General features: G+C 35.0%; 1 protein-coding gene across 1 annotated transcript in view; it reads left to right on the forward strand.

The window, feature by feature from the left end:
• Nucleotides 1-27952, forward strand: part of LOC115891551 (piezo-type mechanosensitive ion channel component-like) — a 133469-nt gene that overhangs the window by 23794 nt on the left and 81723 nt on the right. The window contains exons 6-11 of the mRNA XM_030912039.1: nucleotides 2674-2823; nucleotides 7773-7960; nucleotides 9614-9762; nucleotides 11971-12140; nucleotides 16652-16953; nucleotides 22914-23219. Of these exons, the coding sequence (XP_030767899.1) occupies nucleotides 2674-2823; nucleotides 7773-7960; nucleotides 9614-9762; nucleotides 11971-12140; nucleotides 16652-16953; nucleotides 22914-23219 (1265 nt within the window). The remainder of the gene's footprint in view (nucleotides 1-2673; nucleotides 2824-7772; nucleotides 7961-9613; nucleotides 9763-11970; nucleotides 12141-16651; nucleotides 16954-22913; nucleotides 23220-27952) is intronic.

Raw genomic sequence — 27952 nt, forward strand, 5'->3', positions numbered from 1 at the left:
TGCAGTAAAGGAAAATATTCGGAACACTATGCCTACGCGCTGACATGCCATTTTTAGGCGGGCGACTATTTAGTTTCAAAAGTAAAAACAATCCATTCTTAACCCTCAACTGGCGTGGCGATGGCGTGGTGAATTTTTGTAACACTTATGGCGTGCGACGGACCCCAATTTTTTTTCAGTTTAAAATACATGATGAAGAGATTTTATAAAAAGCTTGTTATTTTAACACTGTTTACGATATATTCAAACTTCTGAACAAACAATTTCATTAATTTTCAACAAATTAATAAGAACGGACACAAAAATAAAGTAAAACGCATTTTTTAGGAATTTTTGACAACAGAAATGTAACTTGGCTAAGAAACCCATAGAAATTAAAAACATATATATTTTATGATTTTACCGCATTATTAAAAGTACAAACAACTGAAATGTGAAGCTAAAGTAATAAACATAATTATTTTCAACAAAACTGTACAGGGTGAGTCAAATTCGACGCTTTTAAATGGAAACACCCTTTTCTATAGGAGATAGACGAAAACTAATATCGGTGTCTGGAGCTCAGTTTTCATCAAAAACATGATGGTGAAAACCGCACATCAATATCTGTTACCGTTTCGAAGTTAAGGGGTGTTTTTAATAAATGTGCATTTTTAACAAATCGCTGTAACTTTTTTGATATGGAAAATTTTGTATTTGTATGAAAACATTTCCAAAGCACCTTTTTACGTAGAATTTAATGGTTTAAGTATAATTTTTTTTTAAATTAATAATTTAAGAGTTATCAACAGAAAAATTGATTTTTTATTTGGGACATCCTCTATATTTTTAATTAACTGAAAAGAATTTAAAATTACCTTTCCAAAAATATAGCACACTTGATATTTTGTTATAATCGCCTTTGAAATACAGAATTTTTAAAAGTTCTCCACTTTTAACTAGTTGGCTTTGGACCCCTTATTGATGATATGCCCTTAATGGAACTCGAAAACATATTTTTCCAGGAAGACGACGCCTCTGAACGCTGAAGTTATCAGCAAATTTTTGCAGCCAATTTCAAAAATAATTGAATAGCTAACCAAGATCCCAGCCGTTGGCCGTCGAGGCCGCCTGACTTAGTACCCATGGATCTAATCCTATGGATATATTTGCAAAAAGGTTCCTTATTCTTCCGTATAATCTAGACAAGAATTAGAAATACTTAGCAGCTATGACAGAGTTATTCACCCCCACTTCACTCATTCTTTCACCCCCACTGGGTTAATGAATTCCGCGAAAAATGTTCAAAAACTGCCCCGTATGTCCATAACAGAAGACGGTCGATATGTCGAACACCTGTAGCAAAATCTCATGCCTTGGTTTGCTATTTATTTTTATTGTTATTAGATATAGTTTAAATGTGTTGATGTTGGTTAAATATATTTTAAATTGTTATAAAATTCTGTATCTCTCATAGCACATATTATTTTCGATTTAATTGATCCTCACAGCTAGATTTTTTTTGCATTACAGCCGGTGCCGTTCAAAGCCTACTTATTTAAAGCGGGCGAATTTTTATATACTCTATATCTCGAAGAGGAATCGAGCAAAATATCAAGTGTGTTATATTTTTGGAAAGGTAATTTTAAATTATTTTCAATAAATTAAAAATATACAGGGTGTCCTATATAAAAAATCAAATTTTCTGTTGATAATTCTTAAATTATTAATTTTAAAAAAATTATGCTTAAACCATTAAATTCTACGTAAAAAGGTGCTTTGGAAATGTTTTCATAAAAAGGCAAAAATTTCCATAGCAAAAAAGTTACAGCGATTTGTTAAAAATGCATATTTTTGAAAAACACCCCGTAACTCCGAAACGGTAACAGATATCGATATGCGGTTTTCACCATCATGTTTTTGACAAAAATTGGGCTCCAGACACCGATATTAGTTTTTGTCTATCTCCTATAGAAAAGGGTGTTTCCCTTTAAAAGTGTCGAATTTTACCCACCCTGTACATCACTTTTTCAAATACAGTTCATGCTAATAAGGATCTGCATTTACCGCACATGGATCGTGCACATTTGATTCATGAGATTTTCGTTTTTTGTAATTTCTTTATTGACATAATATGGTTGTGACAGACTTTTCTGGTATTGATTATTCAGTTTTCTCTCTTCTATAAGTAAGAGATTCAGAATCTGAGTTATAGTTACTCTTCGGAGAAAAATCATTGTCTCGATGGTTTTCATCTCACTTAAGCCTCTTTAAGTTCATCAAACCACTTAATTAATGCTTCCTCAAAATTAGCGTCCCAGTGAGCCCCCGCTGGTAGGAACAATACTTGATAAAATCAAGTGCGCCTTTAACAGTTGCATATTGGTACCCTAACTTAAAGGTAAATGGCGCGGCGAGGCCTAATTCTTAAACGTAAACATTTTACAGAGGTTTACATCGTGCTTGGGGTCCGCTGGACCCCAACACGCCAGTTGGGGGGTTAAGGTACGTGCCATAGTGCACCAGCTTTCGGTTTTTCAATGGCAGGCTTATTTCGCGGCGGGTTCTATCACCATGTAAACCTGCACCATTGAAACAGGTAGTGGCCATTAACAACCGTTTGCAACCGAAAAGCAATATGGCGGCACTAAAATATTAAGAACCCTTGCATAAACTAACTTAATAACAAAACAGGTTCTGACGTCTCCGATATGGCCTGGATGCATCTCCTGATTCAGTCAACATTTGGCATCCTCGTGTCCTGCGCCATGAGGCAGTACTTCCACGATAAAAGGAGGAAAAAAGCAGAGCAACAATTGGATGAGATAATGGGCGCCCGTAGTAGTACGTATATACACTCTATCCAACAATATTGGACTTATTATTCTATCGTAAAACTCCAAATATTCTAATCAATATTCAAGTAGGTATCTAATTTTGTACATGGAGGAGTTTCAAAAATACAGGGTGTTTCAAAAAAACATTTCATATGAACATGGGTCTGATTCTGCTTCTTTGTTTCGTTACAGGAGGTTAAAATCTTTTTTTTTTATTTATTATAATGTTGTTCCAAGTGCTTTTACAGATTCGAACAAAATTTGGAGAATAAAAGTTACTATGAGTGCTACATATTATAATAAAAAAAGTTTAATTAATAAAATTAAAATAAAAAAATTGTGTGTGCAGTATGTAGGTGGAACTTCTTATTAACAACTATTAAATTGAAGGATTTGAAGGATATATATTTTTTATGAATGCTTTTTATAAACTTCCGAAAAATTAGAGTTAATATAAAACCGTATACTATTCTTCTTCTTGCGGTGCCGTGCCTGTCTTCAGGCGTTGGCGATCTCCATGACTATTTCGTGGAAGAGTTCTCTATCTTCTGCTGCATGAAACAGCCTCTCCATCCCCAGACCGGTCCAGTTCCGTATATTTCTGAGCCATGACAGTTTCTTTCGACCTACCCATCTTCTACCTTCGACTTTTCCTTGAATAATCAAACGAGGAATATAATATTTGGTGCCACGCATTATGTGTCCGAAGTAGCTCACCTTTCTGGCCTTAATGGTGGTTAACAGTTCCCGATCTTTGTTCAGCTGTCCAAGAACTTCCTCGTTGCTTATATGTTCGGTCCAAGAAATTTTAAGAATTCTCCGGTAGCACCACATTTCAAAGGCTTCTATTTTATTTATATTCTCGACTTTTAGCGTCCATGTCTCACATCCGTAAAGAAGAGTGGACCATATATAACAACGTAGTGTTCGCAATCGGGTTTGCAGTGACAGGTTTCTATTAGTGAGGGTGGTATTCCATTTTTTGAATGTTCTACGTGCCATTTCAATTCTTGCCTTTACTTCTTCGTCACATGTATTTTCACTATTTAGCCAGCTTCCTAAATATCTAAAATGTGGTACTTGTTCAATATTGTGTCCGCTGATTTTTATCGGGATTGGGATTAATTTGTATTTTACCCACAAACATCCATTTCGTCTTCTTGATATTTATATTAATACCCCATTTGCAACTAGCTTCATAAACCCTATCTAGCAACGTTTGCAAGTCTTCCATGCTTTCTGCGACAATGGCGGTGTCGTCTGCGTACCTTACGTTATTTATGATCTCGCCTCCAATTTTAACGCCTTCTATTCTGCCGGATAAAGCCTCGTTAAAGATGTTCTCCGAATACAAATTGAATAATAACGGTGACAAAACACACCCCTGTCTTACTCCTCGTTTTATTGGGATGTCATTTGTAGTTCCTTCATCGACCCTAACAGGAGCAGTTTGACCGTAGTACAAGTTTACTAAAAGGCGCATGTCATAGTTGTCTACGTTATACAATTTCAGATGCCGAAAGAGCTCTGTATGTCTGGACTCGATCAAATGCTTTTTCAAGTCGATGAAGCACACATAGATGTTCTTGCGAAATTCGCTGCACTTTTGCAACAATAGCCTCATGCAAAACAGGGCTTCACGTGTGCCTAGTCCGCTACAAAATCCAAACTGCTCTTTTCCGATGCTCTGTTCACATTTAGCATATATTCGGTTGAGGATTATTTTTAAAAGTATTTTTAACATGTGGCTCATCAAACTAATAAGCCTAAAGTCATCACATTTACTCGCTTTGGTATTCTTGGGTAAAGCAATAAATATCGATCTCTGCCAGTCGCCAGGTAATTTTCCACTTTGGTAAACCTGGTTAAAGAATGCTGTCAAGACAGATATACTCTCGTTGTCGAGAAGTTTTATTAGTTCCGCGGGTATTTCGTCTGGTCCGGGAGTCTTGTTTGTTTTTGCCTGTTGTATGGCTTTTTCCACTTCCGATTTGAGTATACTTGACCACATTCTGCTTCATAATCTGCCAATAGTATCTCTGGAGCTTCCCGAGTGTCGTCATCAAATAGTTGTTGTATGTGTCGTTGCCACTCATCACATCGGTCTTCATTTGTCATTAATACTTGTCCACTAGCGTTGTGCAGTACTGATACCAATTTTCTCTTCTGTACACCAGAGATTTCTTTCAGCTTTTTATGTAAGTTAAAATCATCGTGTAAGCTTTGAAGGTGTTCTATTTCTTTACAGGATTCATGAAGACATGTTTCTTTTGCTTCTTTAATCTTTTTGCGAATTATCCGATGCGTTCGTAAGTACTGGACATGATCGTTGTTCTTATATTTTCTTCTTTCTTCCATGAGGCCTAATATTTCTTGCGTCATCCACTTCTTTCGTGCTTTTGTTTTTTTGGGTTTAATCATTTCATCTATATTTTGATTTCTTAGTAAAACTTTGATATCCTGCCAATTGTCTTCAACCCTTTTGTTTTCAAGTGGTGTTACAATTGTGTGCATGTTGCCATTCATTTCCTGTGATAGGTTCTTTAGAATATATATCTCCTGTTGCATTCGTGATCTTTTAATCGGTTTGCTATTCTTTTTAAGCCTTATGTTTAGTTTTGAGCAAAGTAAGTTATGGTCTGAGTGCACATCTGCTCCAGGATAAGTTTTTGTTGATTTAATACAGTTGCGGAAGCGCCGGTTGATTAATATATAATCGATCTGATTTCTTACAACGTTTTCCTGCGTGTGTTGGGGTTATGTCCATGTATACAATCTTAGGTATGGTAATTTATACCAGGTATTCGTAATGATATATTCTTCTTCCTGACAAAACTGTACAAGTCGATTTCCTCTGGCATTGCGTACGCCTAAGCCGTATTGTCCGCTGACGTCTTCTGTTGTTTCCCTGCCTACCTTTGCATTCCAATCTCCCATGATTAAAGTGATTTTGTCCTTTTTTGTCGCTTTTAATACCTCTTTGATATGCTGATAAAACATTTCAACTTCTCCATCGTTATGATCAGTGGTGGGGGCATATACCTGTACAATGTTAATAGTTACAGGTTTCATCGCTAGCTGTAGTAGCATTACTCTGTCCGAAAACGGTACAAAATTTCGTACAGAGTTACCTAAAGATTTGCTTATTATTATAGCCACTCCATTTTTATGAGATCAATCTCGAGTTCCCGATGCGTATACTGCATAGTCTTCCGAATGAAAAGTGGTTGCATCAGACCACCTGGTTTCGCATACTCCTGTTATTTGTATGTCCATTCTCTGAAGTTCAAACAATAAGTTCCTCAATTTTCCTGCTTCATAAAGTGTTCGAACATTCCATGTTCCAATTTTGAAAGAATTTTTATTTTTCCGCCCGGGGATTCTTAGCACCCCTGTCCCATCTAAGGGACGTCGGGAACTTGGGGCCGTTTTCATTTCTGTGTTTGTCATGATGATTGTTCTTGGGAAAGTTTAGTGCAGTGGTTTCCCCTTGCCTTCTACACCGCTATACATTTGCCGCTTCTGTGACTGTCACCACGCCGAATGTTTTCTGAATACAACCATTCCAATCCTTGTGATCTCTGCTTGCATTCAGTACTATGACAACTAGCTGCCATTGTCTAGGTCAGTTTTTTGGTTCGCTCCATATATTTAATATCTTCGGTACCACCCATATCTGAGAGGCTTTCCCCTACTCACCACCTGGGGAGGCGTCTGATGAAGGACTGACAACCCCCATCAATAGCAAATGGGATGGGAGGAGGAAAAGGATTTGGTATTTGATGGGATTGAAGGTTAGGACATGATTCCTCTCAAAAAATGGAGTGTGAGAGCAAATCAAGGCTCGTGTGGGCAGGGTCGCATCCCTGAAGTAGGTCGGACCCAAACCGGGATCGTAAGGTTGTACCTACCCACTACCACTGTCTACAGCAGTCTACACAGCTTTATAATATTTTATAATGTTTTTTTTTTTATTTTTATTAAAAAACGATAATTTACTCGGCCGGATAGCCTGGCAGATGTGGCCATTAAAGCAAAATACTACTATGTACATCTATATCTCTGACTTTAACTCTGACTGAACGGGCTTTGGTAAAAAGAGAAGATTGCTTTTAACAGAGAATGTTTTGTAAACAGTGAAAATTTTTTGCGCTGCCTCTTAGACTATAAGATAATAGACAGTTAAAGCAAGGCACAATACGTATACGTATCTCTCGACACGTAACGCAGAAACTTACGTTACGTCTGCCGTTGCGTTGTCGTGTAAACAAGAGTTAAAGCAAGTATTTTGACGTACGTAACGCAAATGGTACATTGGTAATTCTAAATTATTTTGTGAAACAATTTATTTAATTTTAAAATTGAAAATGGATATCTATTATTCCATTGATTCCACATTAAATTTATAAAAGTAATATCGAAAAATGAAGAAAATTATAAACGGAAATTATTTTATTACAGAAAGTAGTCCTTACAACTTAAAATGCTCTTCGTAATAAAAAAATATTGGAAAACAGACACAGCTTTATGATTATTTATTAGATTCCATCTTTTAGAATCCTCATATGGATTTTAGCTATAAGAACTAGCATTTAATTAAATAGATTCCAAAATGAGTTTATTATGATGCTTAATATTTTCATACTAATTTATTGTAATAAAATAGGCCCAGTTCTGTGACACTGGACCCAAAATTTATGAAATAACTTAATTACTAGCCAGTTGTGGAAACGAGTTGTTAGTGAATTTGTACGTTCGGCATCATTCGGGTGAAAATCGAAACTCCTTCGGCTCGATACGTTTGCGTTTTGTACGTACGTAAAGGCACATAAAGATACGTATCACGTATCCGTAAACGCAAGTGAATGTCTCACTGCGCAAGCGTACATGTCAAAGGATACGTTTACGTCTACGTCTTTGGCCGTGCTTTAAGTGTCTAATAATTATATTTCACAGGATTTAATATGGTATTATCAAGATCTGTCGTGCTTACAACGACTGCAGGCTTTTTATGGAAATGGTTGGCCCTAATCTGGATCTGGATGGTTGTTATGTTAATGATTTGGATGGAATTCTGGGGCACAAGCAACGCATTTAGGATCATGTTCGTCGCATTGGCAATATTTCTAGTTATGACTTTTCAGGTAAAACTTTCAAAGGAACATTTGGCTTTTTTTTGGATTTTATATTCCGGTTAGTCTCTGAATAAAAATACTAAGGCCGGTATTTATTCTCACGTCTTGAAACTGAGTCTCCGAAGAGACTGAGAAAAATAACAGGCTTACTAGACGCGTGTATACAGGTAACCAAACGTAAGCCTGGTATTTTTGTCGGCCTTTTGCCGTTTGACTGGAGTCACGTTTTGAGACTCGACTATAAATACGGCACGAAATCATGCAACAAGACAATGCAACAACAAAATACACTAGCACTACAAAATCTAGTAATATAGTTCGAAAACAATAAAAATTTAATTAAAATTTAAAATTGCACGATCCCTTGTGTTAAAATTAGACTACTAAATTTTCGCAAGTTTTACGCCATTTCATGGCCGGTGGCGCCTCTAGTGTTTGTTCGCATGGTTAGTCTTTTACTCCGGCTTATAGCTATTAAAGAAACAGTTCTAAAAGGGGATGTTGTGTGATATAAATCTTCTGTAATTTTTTTGATGTGGTCTGTCGAAATTTTACTTGACTCGTAGGACAGACTTAATTTTCTTTATACAGGGTGCTTCAAAAACCATGTACCATCTCTCGAAATGAGATTCCTCACGTAACAGTTGTTTCGTAGCTACAGGGTGTTAAAGTCTAAATATTTTTTCGATTTATTATAATTTTCTTCCAAGTACTTTTAGCGATTCGAATTAAATTTTGAGTGTAAAAGTTACTATAAATGCGACATATTTTAATGCTAAAAAATGGTTGACTTATTCACCAGGGACGTGCATATGAGTTATCACTGGAATATTTTTTCTAAAAAAAGCATTTACGCCACTGACTTTCTCTTACTAGCGAAATAGCCATTTAACTTTAACTTTAACTTGCGAAAGTTTTAAATAAGTACTCATTGATATCCTCATCCAAAGCTGTTAAAAAAAGTTCTTATAAATATGGGTATGGTGAAATGTACAGTTTTAAAGTTACAGGATGTTAAAACTTTTTAAAATTAGGTCTTTTGTAATTAAGTATCTTAAATATCATTATATTTTAATTTGAATTTGCTGTAGGTTGGACTAATAATAATAATAATAATAAAATTTAATAACAAGTTAGATAAAATAAATAATTTATTAATTTTATTTTTATTTTATTAATTGTGATTAATAAAATTGCATTTATCTCATCAAGGAGATCAAAATCGACCAAATATCAAGATATAACTTTTAATTAGCATTAAACCGCCCACACACTTTTGTTATCAAAAAAACGTCAGTGACGCACTTTTTTTTCGAAAAATATTCCCGTGATAGCCCATATGCACGTTCCTGATAAACCTGTAGGCACTTTTTAACATTAAAATATGTAGCAATTATAGTAACTTTTACCCTCAAACTTTCATTCGAATAACTAAAAACACTTGGAAGAAAATTATAATAAATTGAAAAAAAAACTAACAACATGTAGCTACGAAACAAAGCAAAATCGAACCTATGTTGATACGAAAAATAAAGCTTATTTTTACCTGAGGAATCTACTCACGAGAGATGGCACATGTTTTTGAAACACCCTATATTTTAGTGGTTTACAATTATTATTCTGTTACAGTTTTGTGTTCTGATTCATTTTTGTATTTTTCAGTTGTGTTCTTTTGAATTCTGGAAGAAATCTCTGAGAATTTACTGGTGGTTTCTTATAGGTTATGCTATGGCAAACTTTGTAACGTTTTATTTGTACGAGAGTGGCATGACTCGGAGATTGCTTTTGCAATACGTTGGTACAGAAGAACAGTAAGTAAGATTATATGTATAACCCAGCCCAGTAGATAAGTTTTATACGATCTAGCTATTACCACAGGCTGTTCATAACCAGCCTGTCGACTTATCGTCACAATTATCAATATCATATATCAATATGTCATATATATAATAGAAAATAAATTTCTTCCAGTTTTTAGGTATATAATAAAATTATATAAGAGTTTCGTGCCTTGAACTGCTAATATAGAAATTAATTCCACGCTGTGTTCGTCATAATGTGGATCAACCTGCTTTCACTACCGGTTTCGGGGCCCTACCTCATCATCAGGTGAGCTTGAGTATTTCCACAAAACGACAAGCACAGCGCAGAATATATAAATACGATTTGTCGGAAAGTAGTGGTAAGATACTTTGTCCGGTATAGTCGGAAAGTAGCGGTAAAATACTTTGTCCCGCATCGCGAGATAGCAGCCTGCGTGCAATAGTACTTTGGGCTAGCCGAAAAAAGCCTTTATTTACTACCGATCGTTGTGCCTCGGTGGTACGAAAGTACTACCATTGCACGCAGGCCGCTATCTCGCGATGCGGGACTTAATATCTTACCGCTACTTTCCGACAAGTCGTATTTATATATTCTGCGCTGTGCTCGTCGTTTTGTAGAAATACCCAAGCTCACCTGATGATGGGGTAGGGTCCCGAAACCGGTAGTGAGAGCAGGTTGATCCACATTATGACGAACACAGCGTGGAATTAATTTCTATATTAGCAGTTCAAGGCCAAGAAACTCTTATATAATTTTATTATATACCTAAAAACTGCACGAAATTTATTTTCCATTATATATTTTGGGCTAGCCGAAAAAAGCCTTAATTTACTATCGATAGTTGGGCCTCGGTGGTACGAAAGTACTACCATTGCACGCAGGCCGCTATCTCGTGATGCGGGACTTAATATCTTACCGCTACTTTCCGACAAGTCGTATTTATATATTCTGCGCTGTGCTCGTCGTTTTGTGGAAATACCCAAGCTCACCTGCTGATGGGGTAGGGCCCCGAAACCGGTAGTGAGAGCAGCTTGATCCACATTATGACGAACACAGCGTGGAATTAGTTTCTATATTAGCAGTTCAAGGCAAGAAACTCTTATATAATTTTATTATATACCTAAAAACTGCATGAAATTTATTTTCCATTATATATTTTGGGCTAGCCAAAAAAAGCCTTAATTTACTATCGATAGTTGTGCCTCGGTGGTACGAAAGTACTACCATTGCACGCAGGCCTCTATCTCGCGATGCGGGACTTAATATCTTACCGCTACTTGCCGACAAGTCGTATTTATATATTCTGCGCTGTGCTTGTCGTTTTGTGGAAATACCCAAGCTGACCTGATGATGGGGTAGGTCCCCGAAACCGGTAGTGAGAGCAGGTTGATCCACATTATGACGAACACAGCGTGGAATTAATTTCTATATTAGCAGTTCAAGGCAAGAAACTCTTATATAATTTTATGTCATATATATCGATAGGTGAATTGCGATACTTTTATTTTTGAGTTTGGCGTTGAGATTTGAAAACCGGTTTTGACTACCACACCGTTTTTAATATCAACACCGCTTTTAGATGAGATAGATGTCGGACAAAAACCAGTGTCGAGATCAACACTGTTGTCGAGATCAACACCGGTTGTGACTACAGGGATATGTCGTTTTATTAAACGACATGGATTTCTGGACGGAGTTTCTGGTTAGATTTACTAAGAATATTGATATTCGTACTTTTGAGTTGCTAAATGTATTATTTATATAATTTGATTTTTGTGACAGTAAACATTCAATTTATTGTTCAAATATATGCATTTTACAAAATAAATTTTTAAATTCAAATTTGGCGTGTGGACGCTAGGTCCTCGACAAGGATAGATAGAGTAGAAACAATGCGTGTGCAACAAAAAAAGAAGATTAATGGAAGTCGTTGGTATGTTTGCGACAGTTTCCATAGTGATTTACTTATCCACGAAGTATATGTGATCTAGGCTGGTAACCCATATTTGACAACTGATGTAAGCCTAACACTGGTTTACCGGGTTTTGGAACAGGCCTATTCTTATCTCTTTTGGACGCTCTGCATTCTACTGAAACCATCAGCGAGTCACATAATTTAATTAATGATTAAGTTTTGTTTCTGTAATTTTTTCTCTGTAGAAAGTTATGTTAAAAAACATTTGTCTCTCTTCCAGATTTTACAAATTCGGACTGGAAAGGCACAAGTACAGCGAGCGATATAAACCTCTTTTGAACCCGTTGTTTTTTCAACTTGCCATAATCATTCAGAAGAACTATCTTCAGGAGACATTCGACAAATATACTTCGCCCTTGAAAGAAACTGAATATAAACGCCGGAAGAATTGTATGTGCATTTTTTAACATTTTTTAATAAGTATCATTATAGTATAACTAACCTCACAGCTCTTAGTGATAAACTAGTTACTCCACTGGATTCTACGTGAAAAACTCTACGGAACTCAGTTTTCACTTTTTTGATATGTTATACAGGGTCCGGTAAAAGTGCGTCGGGCATCTGTAGCTCCTAGAATAAAAAAACTTGGGAATTTTGTTCAAGTGCAAACATAAAGTATGTACGCAACTAGTGGAATAAATTAGTGGTTTCAATTACCGTGGAAGTTTGTTTCTTTAATTTCGATGTAAACATTCGGAACGTCAAAATTAGTGGTAGACATTTTCAATTAGTAGAAAAAGTTACCAAACATTTAACTTTTCCATTAATTATACTTCAAAATTTGCCAGAAATGTCATTTTGGCATTTGATTATCTTCCGTCAAGAGAAATTGTGGTTGGAAATTAAAAGTTGATTGTTTTATAAGCTAAATATTAGGCTTTCTCTATGGATACAACTGACTAACGTAAGCTGTTCTTAAGATATTCTATTAATTTTAATTGTGTTTTTTAATTGTAGTAAATGATAGTAAGCTTTAGAACCTCGAAATCAGTAGAATAAATTAGTAGTTTCAATTAGCCGTAAAAGTTTGTTCTCTTAATTTTGACCAATGGATCGCATTGTGATCCGATTCAATTCTCACGATTCTTTTTTTACGGCTCATCGTCCAAACCTTATGGATCTGTGCTAGCCACGATTCAATTGATCTAACCGTATTGTAAGCAATGAATTAATTCTCACGATTCTTTGAATGAACGGATCGCATTGTGATTCGATTCAATTCTCACGATTCTTTTTTACGGCTCATCGTTCAAATCTTATGGATCCGTGCCCCCATGATTCAATTGAGCGAACCGTATTGCAAGCAATGAATTAATTCTCATAATTCTAATGGATCCGTGCTGGCTACGATTCAATTGAACGAACCGTATTCAAGCAGTGAATCGAATTACACGATTTTTTGAACGAACGGATCCCATTGTGATCAGATTCAATTCTCACGATTCTTTTTTACGACTAATGATTCAACTGAGCGAACCGCGTATTGCAAGGAATGAATCAATTCTCACGATTCTTATTTACGGCTCATCGTTCAAATCTTATGGATCCGTGCCCCCATGATTCAATTGAGCGAACCGTATTGCAAGCAATGAATTAATTCTCATGATTCTAATGGATCCGTGCTGGCTACGATTCAATTGAACGAACCGTATTCTAAGCAGTGAATCGAATTACACGATTTTTTGAACGAACGGATCGCATTGTGATCAGATTCAATTCTCACGATTCTTTTTTTACGGCTCATCGTCCAAACCTTATGGATCCGTGCTAGCCACGATTCAATTGATCTAACCGTATTGTAAGCAATGAATTAATTCTCACGATTCTTTGAACGAACGGATCGCATTGTGATTCGATTCAATTCTCACGATTCTTTTTTACGGCTCATCGTTCAAATCTTATGGATCCGTGCCCCCATGATTCAATTGAGCGGACCGTATTGCAAGCAATGAATTAATTCTCATGATTCTAATGGATCCGTGCTGGCTACGATTCAATTGAACGAACCGTATTCAAGCAGTGAATCGAATTACACGATTTTTTGAACGAACGGATCCCATTGTGATCAGATTCAATTCTCACGATTCTTTTTTACGACTAATGATTCAACTGAGCGAACCGCGTATTGCAAGGAATGAATCAATTCTCACGATTCTTATTTACGGCTCATCGTTCAAATCTTATGGATCCGTGCCCCCATGATTCAATTGAGCGAACCGTATTGCAAGCAATGAATTAATTCTCATGATTCTAATGGATCCGTGCTGGCTACGATTCAATTGAACGAACCGTATTCTAAGCAGTGAATCGAATTACACGATTTTTTGAACGAACGGATCGCATTGTGATCAGATTCAATTCTCACGATTCTTTTTTTACGGCTCATCGTCCAAACCTTATGGATCCGTGCTAGCCACGATTCAATTGATCTAACCGTATTGTAAGCAATGAATTAATTCTCACGATTCTTTGAACGAACGGATCGCATTGTGATTCGATTCAATTCTCACGATTCTTTTTTACGGCTCATCGTTCAAATCTTATGGATCCGTGCCCCCATGATTCAATTGAGCGGACCGTATTGCAAGCAATGAATTAATTCTCATGATTCTAATGGATCCGTGCTGGCTACGATTCAATTGAACGAACCGTATTCAAGCAGTGAATCGAATTACACGATTTTTTGAACGAACGGATCCCATTGTGATCAGATTCAATTCTCACGATTCTTTTTTACGACTAATGATTCAACTGAGCGAACCGCGTATTGCAAGGAATGAATCAATTCTCACGATTCTTATTTACGGCTCATCGTTCAAATCTTATGGATCCGTGCCCCCATGATTCAATTGAGCGAACCGTATTGCAAGCAATGAATTAATTCTCATGATTCTAATGGATCCGTGCTGGCTAGGAGTCAATTGAACGAACCGTATTCTAAGCAGTGAATCGAATTACACGATTTTTTGAACGAACGGATCGCATTGTGATCAGATTCAATTCTCACGATTCTTTTTTACGGATCATCGTTCAAATCTTATGGATCAGTGCTGGCCACGATTTAGTCGATCGAACCGTATTGTAAGCAATCAATCAATTCCCACGATTCTTTGAACGAACGGATCGCCTTGTGGTCCGATTCAATTCTCACAATTCTTTTTTACGGCTCATCGTTCAAATCTTATGGATCCGTCTGGCCACGATTCAATTGATCGAACCGTATTGTAAACAATGAATCAATTCTCAAGATTCTTTGAACGAACGGATCGCATTCTGATCCGATTCAATTCTCGCGATTCTTTTTTACGGCTCATCGTTCAAATATTATGGATCTATGATTCATTTGACCGCACCGGTATTGCAAGCAATGAATTAATTCTCATGATTCTTATGGATCCGTGCTGGCTACGATTCAATTAAACGAACCGTATTCTAAGCAGTGAATGGAATCACACGATTCATTTTTAATACTGAAATAAACAACTCGTTCAATCTTTGCCCACCTCTAATATTAACTATACTATACAGGGTGGCCCATCGAAATTGTTTCGCTAGGCATAACGGCCAGGGTAATTTTTTTTCAGAAAATTCAAAAACACGTCAATTTTGTTTGTGAGGGGGACAGCTTTTGCCCCAAAAATGATTGCAAAATCTTCAACCCTCTAAGCTGGGGTGTCATCCCCCAATTTTTTTCAAATGGGAAGGGGGGTCAAGTGGTACCGCAATGAAAAGGGCTGTCTATTCTCTATACTTTCCCGCTTCGTTTTTGCAAATCGGTCGAGTCATTGAGAAAATATGAAGGATTGAAATTTGAAAAGTTTATTTAAACATTTATCAGAGTAAATGATAAGGATAAATTCCTTCGACCAATTTGCTGTTTTTTTTTCTTATTATTTCTAGACGTTTACGCATTTTTTCACTTTCCACAAGGTTGAACGGTCAGGTGCAGGTAGTTGTTCTTTGACTTGCAGAAGAAGTGGAAATAATCGAACTTTATTTTAAAAATAATGAATGTGGCAATCGGTTTACGCAGATATTTAATGAACACCATCCTGACAAACACCTTTATGGCGAAATTGTTCGCGAGTTAGTAGCAAAATTTCGCGAAACTGGTTCCGTTATGAATAAAAAGAGGCAGAGGGAAAATCCTGTAGTATATGAAGCTATGGAGGTATTCGTATTGCGCCAAGTTGCCATGGATATTACGCTGAGTACAAGAAAATTAGCCAATGAGACCGACGTGAATCGTAAAAGCGTCCACCTGTACAAAAATAATTCTGTTGGTACAAGAACTCAACAAAGACGTTTTAAAATAAAGTAAAATAAAGTTTATTTTTAAAATAAAGTTCAATTATTTCCAGTTTTTCTGCAAGTGAGTACACCATTATTGTTAAAAAAGTTTAACGATATTAAGAATTTCAACGCACAAGTCAAAGATAACATCTATCTAGCAACTACCGCACCTGATCGTTCAACCTTGTGGCAAGTAAAAAATGCGTAAAAATCTAGAAATAATAAGAAAAAACAGCAAATTGGTCAAAGAAATTTATCCCTATCATTTACTCTGATAAATGTTTAAATAAACTTTTCAAATTTCAATCCTTCATATTTTCTCAATGACTCGACCGATTTTCAAAAACGAAGTGGGAAAGTATAGAGAATAGAAATCCCTTTTCATTGCGGTACCACTTGACCCCCCTTCTCATTTAAAAAAAATTGGGGGATGACACCCCCGCTTAGAGGGTTGAAGATTTTGCAATCATTTTTGGGGCAAAAGATGTCCCCCTCATAAACAAAATTGACGTGTTTTTGAATTTTTTGAAAAAAAAAATACCCTGGCCGTTATGCCTCGCGGAACGTTTTCGATGGGCCACCCTGTATCTACTTATATTACATTTCAGATAGCCCTTGGATGAAATTCATGTATTATATCATCCTAATGAAGAATTTAGCTTTCCAAACACTTTGCGTGCATTTTCAGAAAATTCTCCTTTTACTTGGATGGTTTGTCTGCGTTTACGATATGTGCGCGTTTAACATGGTCTTCGCCATTCTGCTCACCGTATCCTGCTTTAGCGGTAGAAACTTTGCATTCAAGATAATCTACATCATGTCTGCCTGGAATCAAGTGTTAATTGTACTAAGACTGCTTTATATGAACCTCTACACATCGCATAAGCAGTGGGACTATGTAGGACACTACGTGAGTATACAGGGTGATTTACGGCTATGGCAAATTAGACGTTTATTATTGAGGACCGGTGAATTCTTGCATAAAGGCACCTGCTCCATCTGTATAAATTATTTTCCGCATTACAGTGTTTGCGACTTCATACTAAGAATGGTATCATCTTTCTTATTTTAATTTTTCTATTATACCAACCTATACCAACGTCTAATAATTTTCAGGATAAAAAATAAAACATGTGTAAAATTGACAAAAATATGAACTTAATAAGCATTTGTTAAATTATAAATTCGGCATATAGAAAGTTGAAATTTGGTTTATATGTTAAGGAAAGTCGACATATTCGATCTGTCTAAATCAACCGTTTGGATATCCAATAGGGAGGTCAAAAAATATTTATTTCCGTTTGTTATAAAATACCTCAAATCATTGTTATTTTAAATTCAAGAAAATATTTTATTTTTAAGATAGTTTAGAAGAATTTGACAGTGTAATAGAGAGATATGGCAACGATATGCGGTATTAACGGAGGCGTTATTTTGGCAACTATGACTGTTTAAGTGTCATAATAAGCGTTTGTGCGCTATTAACGTTACCGCATGCCGGTATTTAGATGGAGAAGACGCCGTGCGGTAATGTGAGTTTCAGAACGTTATTTTATCAGTTGAGGACTGTATTTTTTAGAAAAATTGAGATAACTCTTTAAATTAAATTGTTAAATTGTACTCTTTTTAAAAAAAAAGTTTAAATTGTACTCTCCGGTTAAATTGTACTCTTTTTTAGACATACTTTCTTTTAGACACTAATTAAAACTCCTGGTATATTGAATAACAATTTTTTTTATAAAAATAAGGAAAAATTATGAATATAGATGCTCTTTTGATTGACAAATTCGGAAAACTAGATTAAGGCTAAATTTTTAAAAATGTTGGCATAATCGTTAAAATTAATCAACGCTATTTTGTATTACCCTAACTCGAAGTTCGACAAACGCAAATGTCAAAATAATGTCAGCGCTAATAGCAGAATTGCGGCAGTATTCGTCTTATCTCTCTAATATGTGTGATTTTATAAAATATTGTACATTAAGGCCAGTATTACAATATAAAATTTCTTTGCCAAAGATCTTTTATAAAGAATTTGGCAGCGTTAATATACAGGGTGAGTCAACGATAGAGTAAAGGCCAGTATCTCATTTGTTTCGAGGTTTACAGAAAAATGTTAAATACAAAAGTTATAGGGAAGGTTAAGATACACATTTTAAAATTATTATAGAGTATACAGGGTCCTTCAAAAATGTGTGGCGGATATAATATATGTTTTTTTAAATGCAACACCCTATTTTTTATTTTATTTTTAGATTCTGCGTAAAATTCTATAACTTTTTTTTATATATAATGTTATATACCTAAAGTTAATACTTTTTGTAATATTTAAATTTGTTTATACAAATGTTAAATTGCAATGTGGTAAAAAATTGTCAGTTGTACTATTGTTTCTGAAGTTAGAATACCAAAATTTATAAGATATATGTTAAGATATTTTAGTTAAATGCTACAGGGTGTTCAAAATATATTTATGAATTTCAACTACTTAAAATTAAAAAATCTGAAATTTTCTGAAATCCTATAAATTTTCATTTTTTCTGATAGATTTTGAAAATCTCTTCAACTTTTATTAAGTATGTCATATACCTATTTTTAATAGTTTGCGATTTATTCCATTTTTTTCTATTTTTACCCTAATTTTTAATACAATTACGCTATAACATCATAGTTACCGTAACAAAACAAACATATTTATTACTTATTTTTAATAAGTAGTTTAATAATCAGTTACAATTGTTATTATTAGTCAAAATCAACTAACTTTACTCAAATAAACTAAAATCGTAGTCGTGAATTTCTTGGTGTATTTCTATATTATGAAAGATGACATTTGGATTTTCCGTCGGGCCGAATAGCCACAGATTATGGTAATGCTAACTAGATTACCTAATTGTTAACGACTACTGATATTGAAATGTTCTCCGACATACAGTAAAGTTTTTGTTGTCGTACTAATTCTGGTTTATAATTCATTTCGTAAAGCCAATATTACTATTGCCACAAAACCGTCCCATTACACACTGATAATATTATAATATAATATAATATGAAAATGTTCTCTAGATAATCTACATCTATTCTTGTAGTACTTAGCAAAGTACTATATAATATATAGTACTGAACCAAAATGTATGTTTATTTTGGCTTGTTCGTGTATATCAGTCACATTGACTAATCCATTTTCAGGAAAATCTGAAACTATTACCTCTACCTCTAACATTTATACTTATTACAACAAATTAAACTAAAATTCACCTTTTGTTCTTAACTTGCTTAACAGACATATGAAATTTTGATAATAATTATTATTTTTGTCATGGTAACTATGATGTTATAGCGTAATTGTATTAAAGATATGGGTAAAAATAGAAAAAATTGGAATAAATCGCAAATTATTAAAAATAGGTATATGACATACTTAATAAAAGTTGAAGAGCTTTGCAAAATCTATCAGAAAAAATCAAAATATATAGGGTGTACCATTTAAAAAATTTTAGATTTTTTAATTTTAAATAGTTGAAATTTATAAATATATTTTGAACACCCTGTAGCATTTAACTAAAATATCTTAACATATATCTTCTTTTTAATCTCTATAGAATTCTCATACCAAATTTTGGTATTCCAACTTCAGAAACAATGGTACCACTGACAATTTTTTACCACACTGCAATTTAACATTTGTATAAACAAATTTAAATATTACAAAAACTATTAATTTTAGGTATATAACATTATATATAAAAAAGTTATAGAATTTTACGCAGAATCTAGAAATGAAATAAAAAATAGGTTGTTGTCTTTAAAAAAACATATGTTATATTCGCCACACTTTTTTGAAGCACCCTGTATACTCTATAATGATTTCAAAATGTGTATCTTAATCTTCCCTATAACTTTTGTATTTAACATTTTTTTGTAAACCTCGAAACAAATGAGATAATGGACTTTACTCTATCGTTGACTCACCCTGTAAAATATTTTATAAAATTACACATATTATACTGTCAAATTCTTTGATAAAATAAAATCTTTGACAAAATTTGATGTGTAACGTGTAATGTGTCTACAACCTAACCTAACACTGTCAAATTTGTATTAAAATATATTTATAAAAGATCTTTGACAAATTTGATAGTCTTATTTTAATCCTTTTGGTAATTTGACTCATCTATGAGGATCTAAGACAGTGGCCTCCAAAGTAGTCCAGATAGTTAAATCTAATGTTTATATTTTTTGACAAGTTTCGGGAATATGGTAGAATTGTATCAGTGGAGGGTATAATGTAGAATGAGTGGGAGAGGAGTTAGTAACCGCGACCATTTGTTTGCTTATGTTTTGTTAATACATGATCGTGACTTATTTAAAACTAACAGCACATTAATGGCGGCAGATTTTTTTATAACATGTTTGTCAGATACATCAAAATTGTGATAATTAAAAACTTATAGCTTAATATAAGCTGTTTCATTAATACCTAAGTATAAGCTAAAGGGGTTTATCCCCTTTTTTGGGAGTGTCTAGCTTGTCTTGTTGTCCCAGACCCCTGACTGTAGTGTCACTGGCCACGACACCACAGGCAGGGACAACACAGCGAGATGCTCCTTAGACCCAGTCAAAGGGCTAGAGGGGATTCCACCTGGCACCACCTAGAAGCTTTCCCACCAACGCGACAACGACAAGATCTCGCATCCCCTAGGGGAAGCAACAGGGGTCCATCGAAACAAGTAATATTAATTATTAAATAGAAAACAAATTTCTTGCAGTATAGGTATACAGGGTGCTACAAATTGGAGGTACGAGCATTGGTATCTCGGTAACCGTAATAGATACGAACATGGTTAAATTGGGGCAAAGTTGCGCTCTGGGATGTTCACCAAGAAGCCATTAAAAAAGTTTAAAAAATGTCAAGGATTGCTGAGTTTTTTGGAAAAATCTGATTTTTTTGAAAATCAATTTTATTTTTTCCTGTCGTTACTTTTTAGAAGATCAAAAAACTAGTTGCACATTCTCATAGCCACTTTATTAGGGCTATCTGATAGTATTCTTAGATTTTCAAATTAGCTTATAATTTGACACTTATAATTGGACCTGCACTTTTTATTTCTGATTTTGAAAGAACTCGGTCTCTTGAGTACAATGATATTCCACACTTAATTTTTTTGTTTTGGCATTTGAACACAATTTATTTAAACTAATTTCCGGCTCTGTTATTTTTTAATATTTAATCTATTCATCGTTACAATATTGATAAGCTTTCAAACTTAACAATGACGTGGGGTAAAACATTGAATACGGAAAATCAAATAAAAATAATTAATATAAATATAATATAATATAAACAATCAAATCATTTTCCGGGAAGATGGATTGGAAATGGTAGAGTAGTACAATGTCCAGCGAGGTTCCTGGACCTATCGCCAAAAGGCTACATTATTTGATGTCATTTGTAAAAGTAAAATCAATTCATCTCAATATTTACAATAAAGAATACAAAATGCATTCGGAAGTATAAGAAGAAAGTTCAAAGAGCTATAAATAAAATAGAGCGAAAAATAAATTTGCGCAATAGGGAGGGTGGTAACCTTTTCGAGCATGCAGAACATTAGAAACTAGATTGTAGAAGTTGATTTATTTATAATAACTACGATTAATAATATGCATGTTATGCATCTGAAATTTCAAATTCACAATAAAAAAGTTAAAAATAATATCTTTAAATTTTCTGACCTGGATATTATTTATTTGAATCTTCCAATTGGCTCGATTTTCCTGATTCAATGTTAATTAGGGCTCATCAATATTGTTGCAGTAAATATAATCAGATTAAATAATTTAAGAAACCAGAGTCGGACTTGAAATTTTAAATAATAATTAAATAGTTTTGCTGCTGTTAAGATCTCCAAAACAAAAAAAGTATAAAGTATGGCATATTATTGTATTCAGGAGACCGATTTCTTTCAAAGCATGGAATAAAAAATGCAGGTCCGTATTTAAAAAAACAAAGTTGATCCCTGTATCTCACAAATTATAAGCTAATTTGAAAATCTAAAAACACTATCAAATAGCCCTAATAAAGTAGCTATGAGAATGTGCAATTAGTTTTTTGATTTTCTAAAAACTAACGACAGGAAAAAATAAAATTGATTTTCAACAAAATCAGTTTTTTTCCAAAAAACTCAGCAATCCTTGAAATTTTTAAAACTTTTTGATGGCATCTTGATGAACATTCAAATACGGCAACTTTGCCCCAATTTAACCATGTTCGTATCTATTACGGTTACCGAGATACCAATGCTCGTACCTCGAATTTGTAGCACCCTGTATAATAAAATTATATAAGGATCCTTGCCACTTAACTGCTGATATAAAAATTTAATTCTACGCTGTGTTTGTCATAATGCGGATCAACCTGCTCTCACTACCGTTTTCGGAGCCCTACTCCATCATCAGGTGAGCTTGAGCAGATCCACAAAATGACAACCACAGCGCAGAGATAGTTAATTCCGACTTGTCGGAAAGTGTCGGTTAGATATTAAGTCCCATTATGACAAACACAGCGTAGAATTAAATTTCTATATCAGCAGTTTAAGTGGCAAGAATCCTTATATAATTTTATTATTAATTATTAATTATTAATTAATGTTTTTTTTGACAGTGTCCTACAAGAAAAAAAAAATTGATAACCTTTACTCTAAGGCATAGAAAATATGCATACATCTCTATAGATTCAGAGTTTATCCTTATCCGTTAATTAGTAAGAGAAATCACCGTCAATTACAATTCACTCACTGATATACGTGGGGATATATTTTGTCTAATTGTAATTGATATGCGTATACATATACATCCTTAGTATTTTTCCAGACTAGAAACGGAATTGAGTACAATATTACCCTAAACAATGCCAAATGGCTAGGTTTTCAAGAATCCAGGCTCGGGTACCGCTATGCTGACTTCTATAACGTAGCTTGGTCGTTCCTGTTCGTTGCCGCTGTCACTTTGTTTCGCGTGGTGCAAATAAGGCAGGTTAACTACCGACTGGCGAGAAACCTACCTACCAAGAGACCAGACGTTATATTCCCAGGCATCGACTACGAAAATTGTCACTACAGCTCCTGGAATATGATGAAGTATATTGCCAATTTTGGATTTTATAAGTTGGGAGTTGAGGTAATAGTATATTACATACCGAGGAAAGAAGTGTTTCATTTCATTCATTGTCAAGAGATTAACTAAATCTCGAGACAATAATGCAAACTTTCCTCCGAGGTTTGTATACTATTTTATTTACAACCACATCATTAATGAAAAATAGGGACAGTATTTTATTTTGAAAAAAACATAAATATGCGAAAATTTGTCGTTTTCTGTTTTGGCATTTTCATATCTATAGTTACCAGTACCAGTGGTTGTTATGGTGCAAACCTTCAACCGCAAAACAAACAAATAAGTTACAGTTTTGAATTTCTCGTTCGCTTTTTCGAATTTATATAACATAGAAAGCCAGAATGTTGTCGGAAAGTTCTGATAATAAAAACTACTTTAATATTTGTACTCCACCAGAACTTACAGAAGCTGCAAAAAGAGCAGAAGCCAGTTTACTTCCAGAGAAAAGTAGGGGGCGATATGAAATAGCATTGAAATTATACGAAAAATGGTATGCCGAAAGAAATGCTAAGAATATTGCTTCGGAGACAGTCTTGATGACAATCTACTCTTTGGGCTACGTACAGCATGATACGGACAATGCTAGAATTAAGGGAGAAGACTGACATATCAAAATATAACAAACTCGACGCTTTTTTAAAACGCCAGAATGTAGGTTTTAAGCCAAAGAAGTCTAGCATTTTTACCAGGTAAAACTTTTGGAGGATTTTCTCACGAAAGCACCTCAAGAATTCCTTCCTATGAAAGTAAGGCTTTCTTTTAAATATTTTCTTTTTCTGTTTCTAAATATTTCTTTTCATTGTTTTAGTTGCGCTTATAGTAGGTGTGTCTGGGGCATGTCGATGTAATGAGCTACTGAAGATGAAAACTACGCATATTGATATTTTAGAAAACAAAATTTGCATAGAAATTCTCGATACAAAAACTTATAAGAGCAGATCATTTATGATAACTAACACAAGTTGGATAGAAATTGTGAAAGAATTTATACAGTTACGAAAAGATATTGAAAATGAGAGATTTTTTGTTCAATATCGATTAGGAAAAGCTCGAAATCAACCCTTTAGAATAGAATAGAATGTTTAGGAGGGGAGTTACTCACCGCGACCTTAAAGATCTATTGTGTGTTCCCCTTTCTTGAGCTATAACGAGTTATAACTCATCATACAGTCTCAAGGCTTTAACAAAAGCCAGTATGTGAGACGGCTCCATAGAGGCCAGCTCTCCATCCTTGACATCAGCCGTACCAAAGTTCATGGCACGAATGGTCGTCGTCTCGGCGCACTCAGTGATGAAGTGTTCTGGTGTTTCCCCATATTCCCCACAGAATCTGCATTCGCCGTTGTTTCTCAGCTTCAGCCTACTGAGGTGTTCGTTGAGGAGACAGTGTCCTGTTAGAAACCCCGTGATAATCCGAAGATTGTTTTTACTTAAATCAAGGAAAGCCTTTGATTTTTCTCGGTCTTAGGTTCTGAGGAACTTTTTTGAGTGTCTTAGACCGTTGGAAGACACCCATTCTAAGTTGCGGTTGGAGTCTTCCAGATTCTTCAGTTCCACTTTCAGCTGGTTTCCGCTTGGAAAACAGAACGGTTCTGGTCCAGTTAGTTGAGTGTTCGCTCCTTTCCTAGCTAGATCATTTGCTTTTTCATTGTCTTCTATCTCTTGGTGAGCAGGCACCCAGAGTAGGAGGACTTTATTTTCTTTGCCCAACTTGTTGAGCTTCTCTAGGCATTCTTTGTCCAACTTCGAATTGATGGTTACTGAGTTGATCGCGTTTAGTGCTGCATGACTATCGGATAGGATGGCAATCCTGTTTTCGATAGTTCCTGTCTAAGATAAATTGTACACATCTTTCGATAGCGTAAATTTCTGCCTGAAGGATACTGGGGTAGGTGCCCATTGGTTCGGAGTATTTGGTTTTCGGCCCAAATACTCCTATCCCTGTCCCTGCTTTGGTTTTGGAAGCATCAGTATACCACGTTATGGTATGGTCTTCTATATGCTGAGTAAGCGTTTCTTCCTTCCAATCCTTTTTATTACTCAATACTATAGTGAGGTGTTTCTCAAAGTTGTAAATTCTTGGTATGTCATCCACTGGGAGTTGGAGAAGTGGAATTTTCTTTTTGAGGGTGTTCCAAGCCCCTGACCTAAAAATTCTCCCAGTACTGTTTCCGTCTATGACCATTCTAATCATTGTCGTATTGGCATAACTACCGACGACAATATGCAGTGGTGTTAGGTCTAAAATGACCTCCATTGCTGCTGTTGAACATGTTCTCATGGCACCTGTGATACAGTTACATGCCAGTCTCTGTACTTTGCACAGGTTTTGCCTTGCTGTACGTTGCTCTAGTTTTGTATACCAAGCAACTGCTCCATATGTAATCATGGGTCTTACTATCACGGTATACATCCAGCGCAAAATTTTTGGGGCGCAGCCCCACCTATTTCCCGCCAGTGTTCTGCATATCATGAGAGCCTTTGTGGCTTTGCTGGTAATGTTCTTAATACGCCTGTTCCAGAGAAGTTTACTATCCAGGGTTATTCCTAGATATTTCACTTCCTGTGATGGCAGTATTTCTTTTCCATCTAGATGGATTCTTTTCAAGTTTTTCAAACTTCGCTTTCTGGTGAATGGTAGAACCGCGGTTTTATCTGAGTTGATACTCAGCCCGACAGTCCTGCACCATCTCTCAGTGATGCGGAGTCCTCTTTGGATAATATCACACAGGGTGCCTTCATGTTTCCCCCGTGCAATCATGACTATGTCATCTGCATACCCTATGCAGTGTATTCCCGCTAGAGTTAATTCTTCCAGTAGTTCATCCACTACCAAGCGCTCCACAGTAGGGGGGTCACTCCAACTTGTGGAGTTCCTTGCGTTGTTTTAACAACCACAGTTTTGGTACCTATCTCAGCTTCTGCTGTTCGTGTTGAGAGCATTTCCCAAAACCAGCGAATTATCGTATTGTTCACCCCTCTTGTTTCAAGAGATCGCTTGACCACCTTGTGAGGTATATTGTCAAACGCCCCTGCAATGTCCAAGAAGGCACAAAGTGCTGTTCAACCCTTTGGATACAATTCTACTTCTAAATTTCCGTACAAAATTGCGAGCTTTTTCAAACTTCCCAATGCGAAAACCTACACAGGTCATGTTTTTAAACGAACAGTGGCTACGTTGCTGGTAAATAGCGAAGCTGATATTTTACAACTGAAGCGTCTAGGGGGATGGAAATCCAGTGCTGTGGTTGAGGGTTATGTGGATGCATCTGTAGCCAATCAAACTAAAACCGCAAATATGATATCTTCAACGACATCGTTGCCATCGTCTTCCTGTAGCAATTCAAACTCTTTACCATCTTTCGTTGATATTAGAAGATCTGGCACAAGTCAGGAGTTAAGTTTTTACAGCATGAAAAGTTAGAGTTATGTTTTTACAGTGAAACCTCCATGAGTGAAACACATCATCAGGGCGGCCCCTTAACAATATCGATTAACGCGTACAATAAGTAAAATTTGACCATTAATTTCAACAAATAAATGTGTTAAATTATTATTGTTAATCTTCCTGTTTATTTTTGTTGATGTTAGATAAGTATTTATTAAAGATATTACAAGAATATTTTGCTTAATTAAATGAGGCGAGAAATAAGAAAAACCGCGTGAGGAAAATGGGTGAGGGAAATGGAAGAGGGAAGAAATGTAGATAATTTGACACTTTCAAATTTTTTAAAAGTCAGTAATGTCAGTATTACATATGTGGTTGTAAATAAAGGCATTTGTTAATTTGAAGAAAACGTTTATTAAATATAACTTCAAACTGTTGAATTTTATAGGCCTCTGAAGAATTAATATCTATAAGATATGGTGCACTCGGTTAAACTTACACAAAATTAATTTACACAGTACAAAAAGTTTTTTGTTCTTTTGAATTTATTAAATTATTTTTCATATACAGGGTGTTTCAAAACACATGTACCATCTCTCGTTGGAAGATTCCTCACGTAAAAATAAGATCTATTTTTCATATCAACAAGGGGTTTTTATATCAACCTAGGATTCTGCTTCGTTTCGTAGCTACAGGGGGTTAAAGTTTTTTTTCGATTTTTTATAATTTTCTTCCAAATGCTTTTAGCGATTCGAATGAAATTTTGACGATAAAAGTTACTATAAGTGCGACATATTTTAATGCTAAAAAGTATTTACATATTCACCAGCGACACGTGCATATGGATTATTACTGGAATTTTTTTCTAGGACAAATATGTGCGCTATTGACTTTTTTCTCTTGTTGGCAGAATTGTATAGACCGTTAAATGCTGATTAAAAGTTTTATCTTGATATTTTGTCGATTTCAGTCTCCTTGATGAGATAAAAGCAATTTAATTAATTTGCCCTAATCCAATTCTATAGCAACCTTTAAAAAAGTTTACGTTAAACGAGAATGTCAAAATTTGACATATAATATGTCATTCTATTCAGAGTGTCATTTTCTATCGAATAAAGCTTAAAAATACACAGGGTGCTATTTAAAAATCAAAAGTTGTAAACATTTCCGGTGAAACAGGAGGTGACCGAAAACAATTAAATAAATAAATAAATAAATAAATGCCTTTATTGTCAAAAATTTTTTCAATTTGTGGACAAAGGTAAACTAACAAACAAAGTAAAAAAAAACAAGGTACACAAACAAACAAACAAAAGATAATACAAAACATTATACAAATAATTGAATA

This window comes from Sitophilus oryzae, unplaced genomic scaffold (genome assembly GCF_002938485.1).
Source record: "Sitophilus oryzae breed Bouriz unplaced genomic scaffold, Soryzae_2.0 scaffold_1184_pilon_pilon, whole genome shotgun sequence".
NCBI lineage: Eukaryota > Metazoa > Arthropoda > Insecta > Coleoptera > Curculionidae > Sitophilus > Sitophilus oryzae.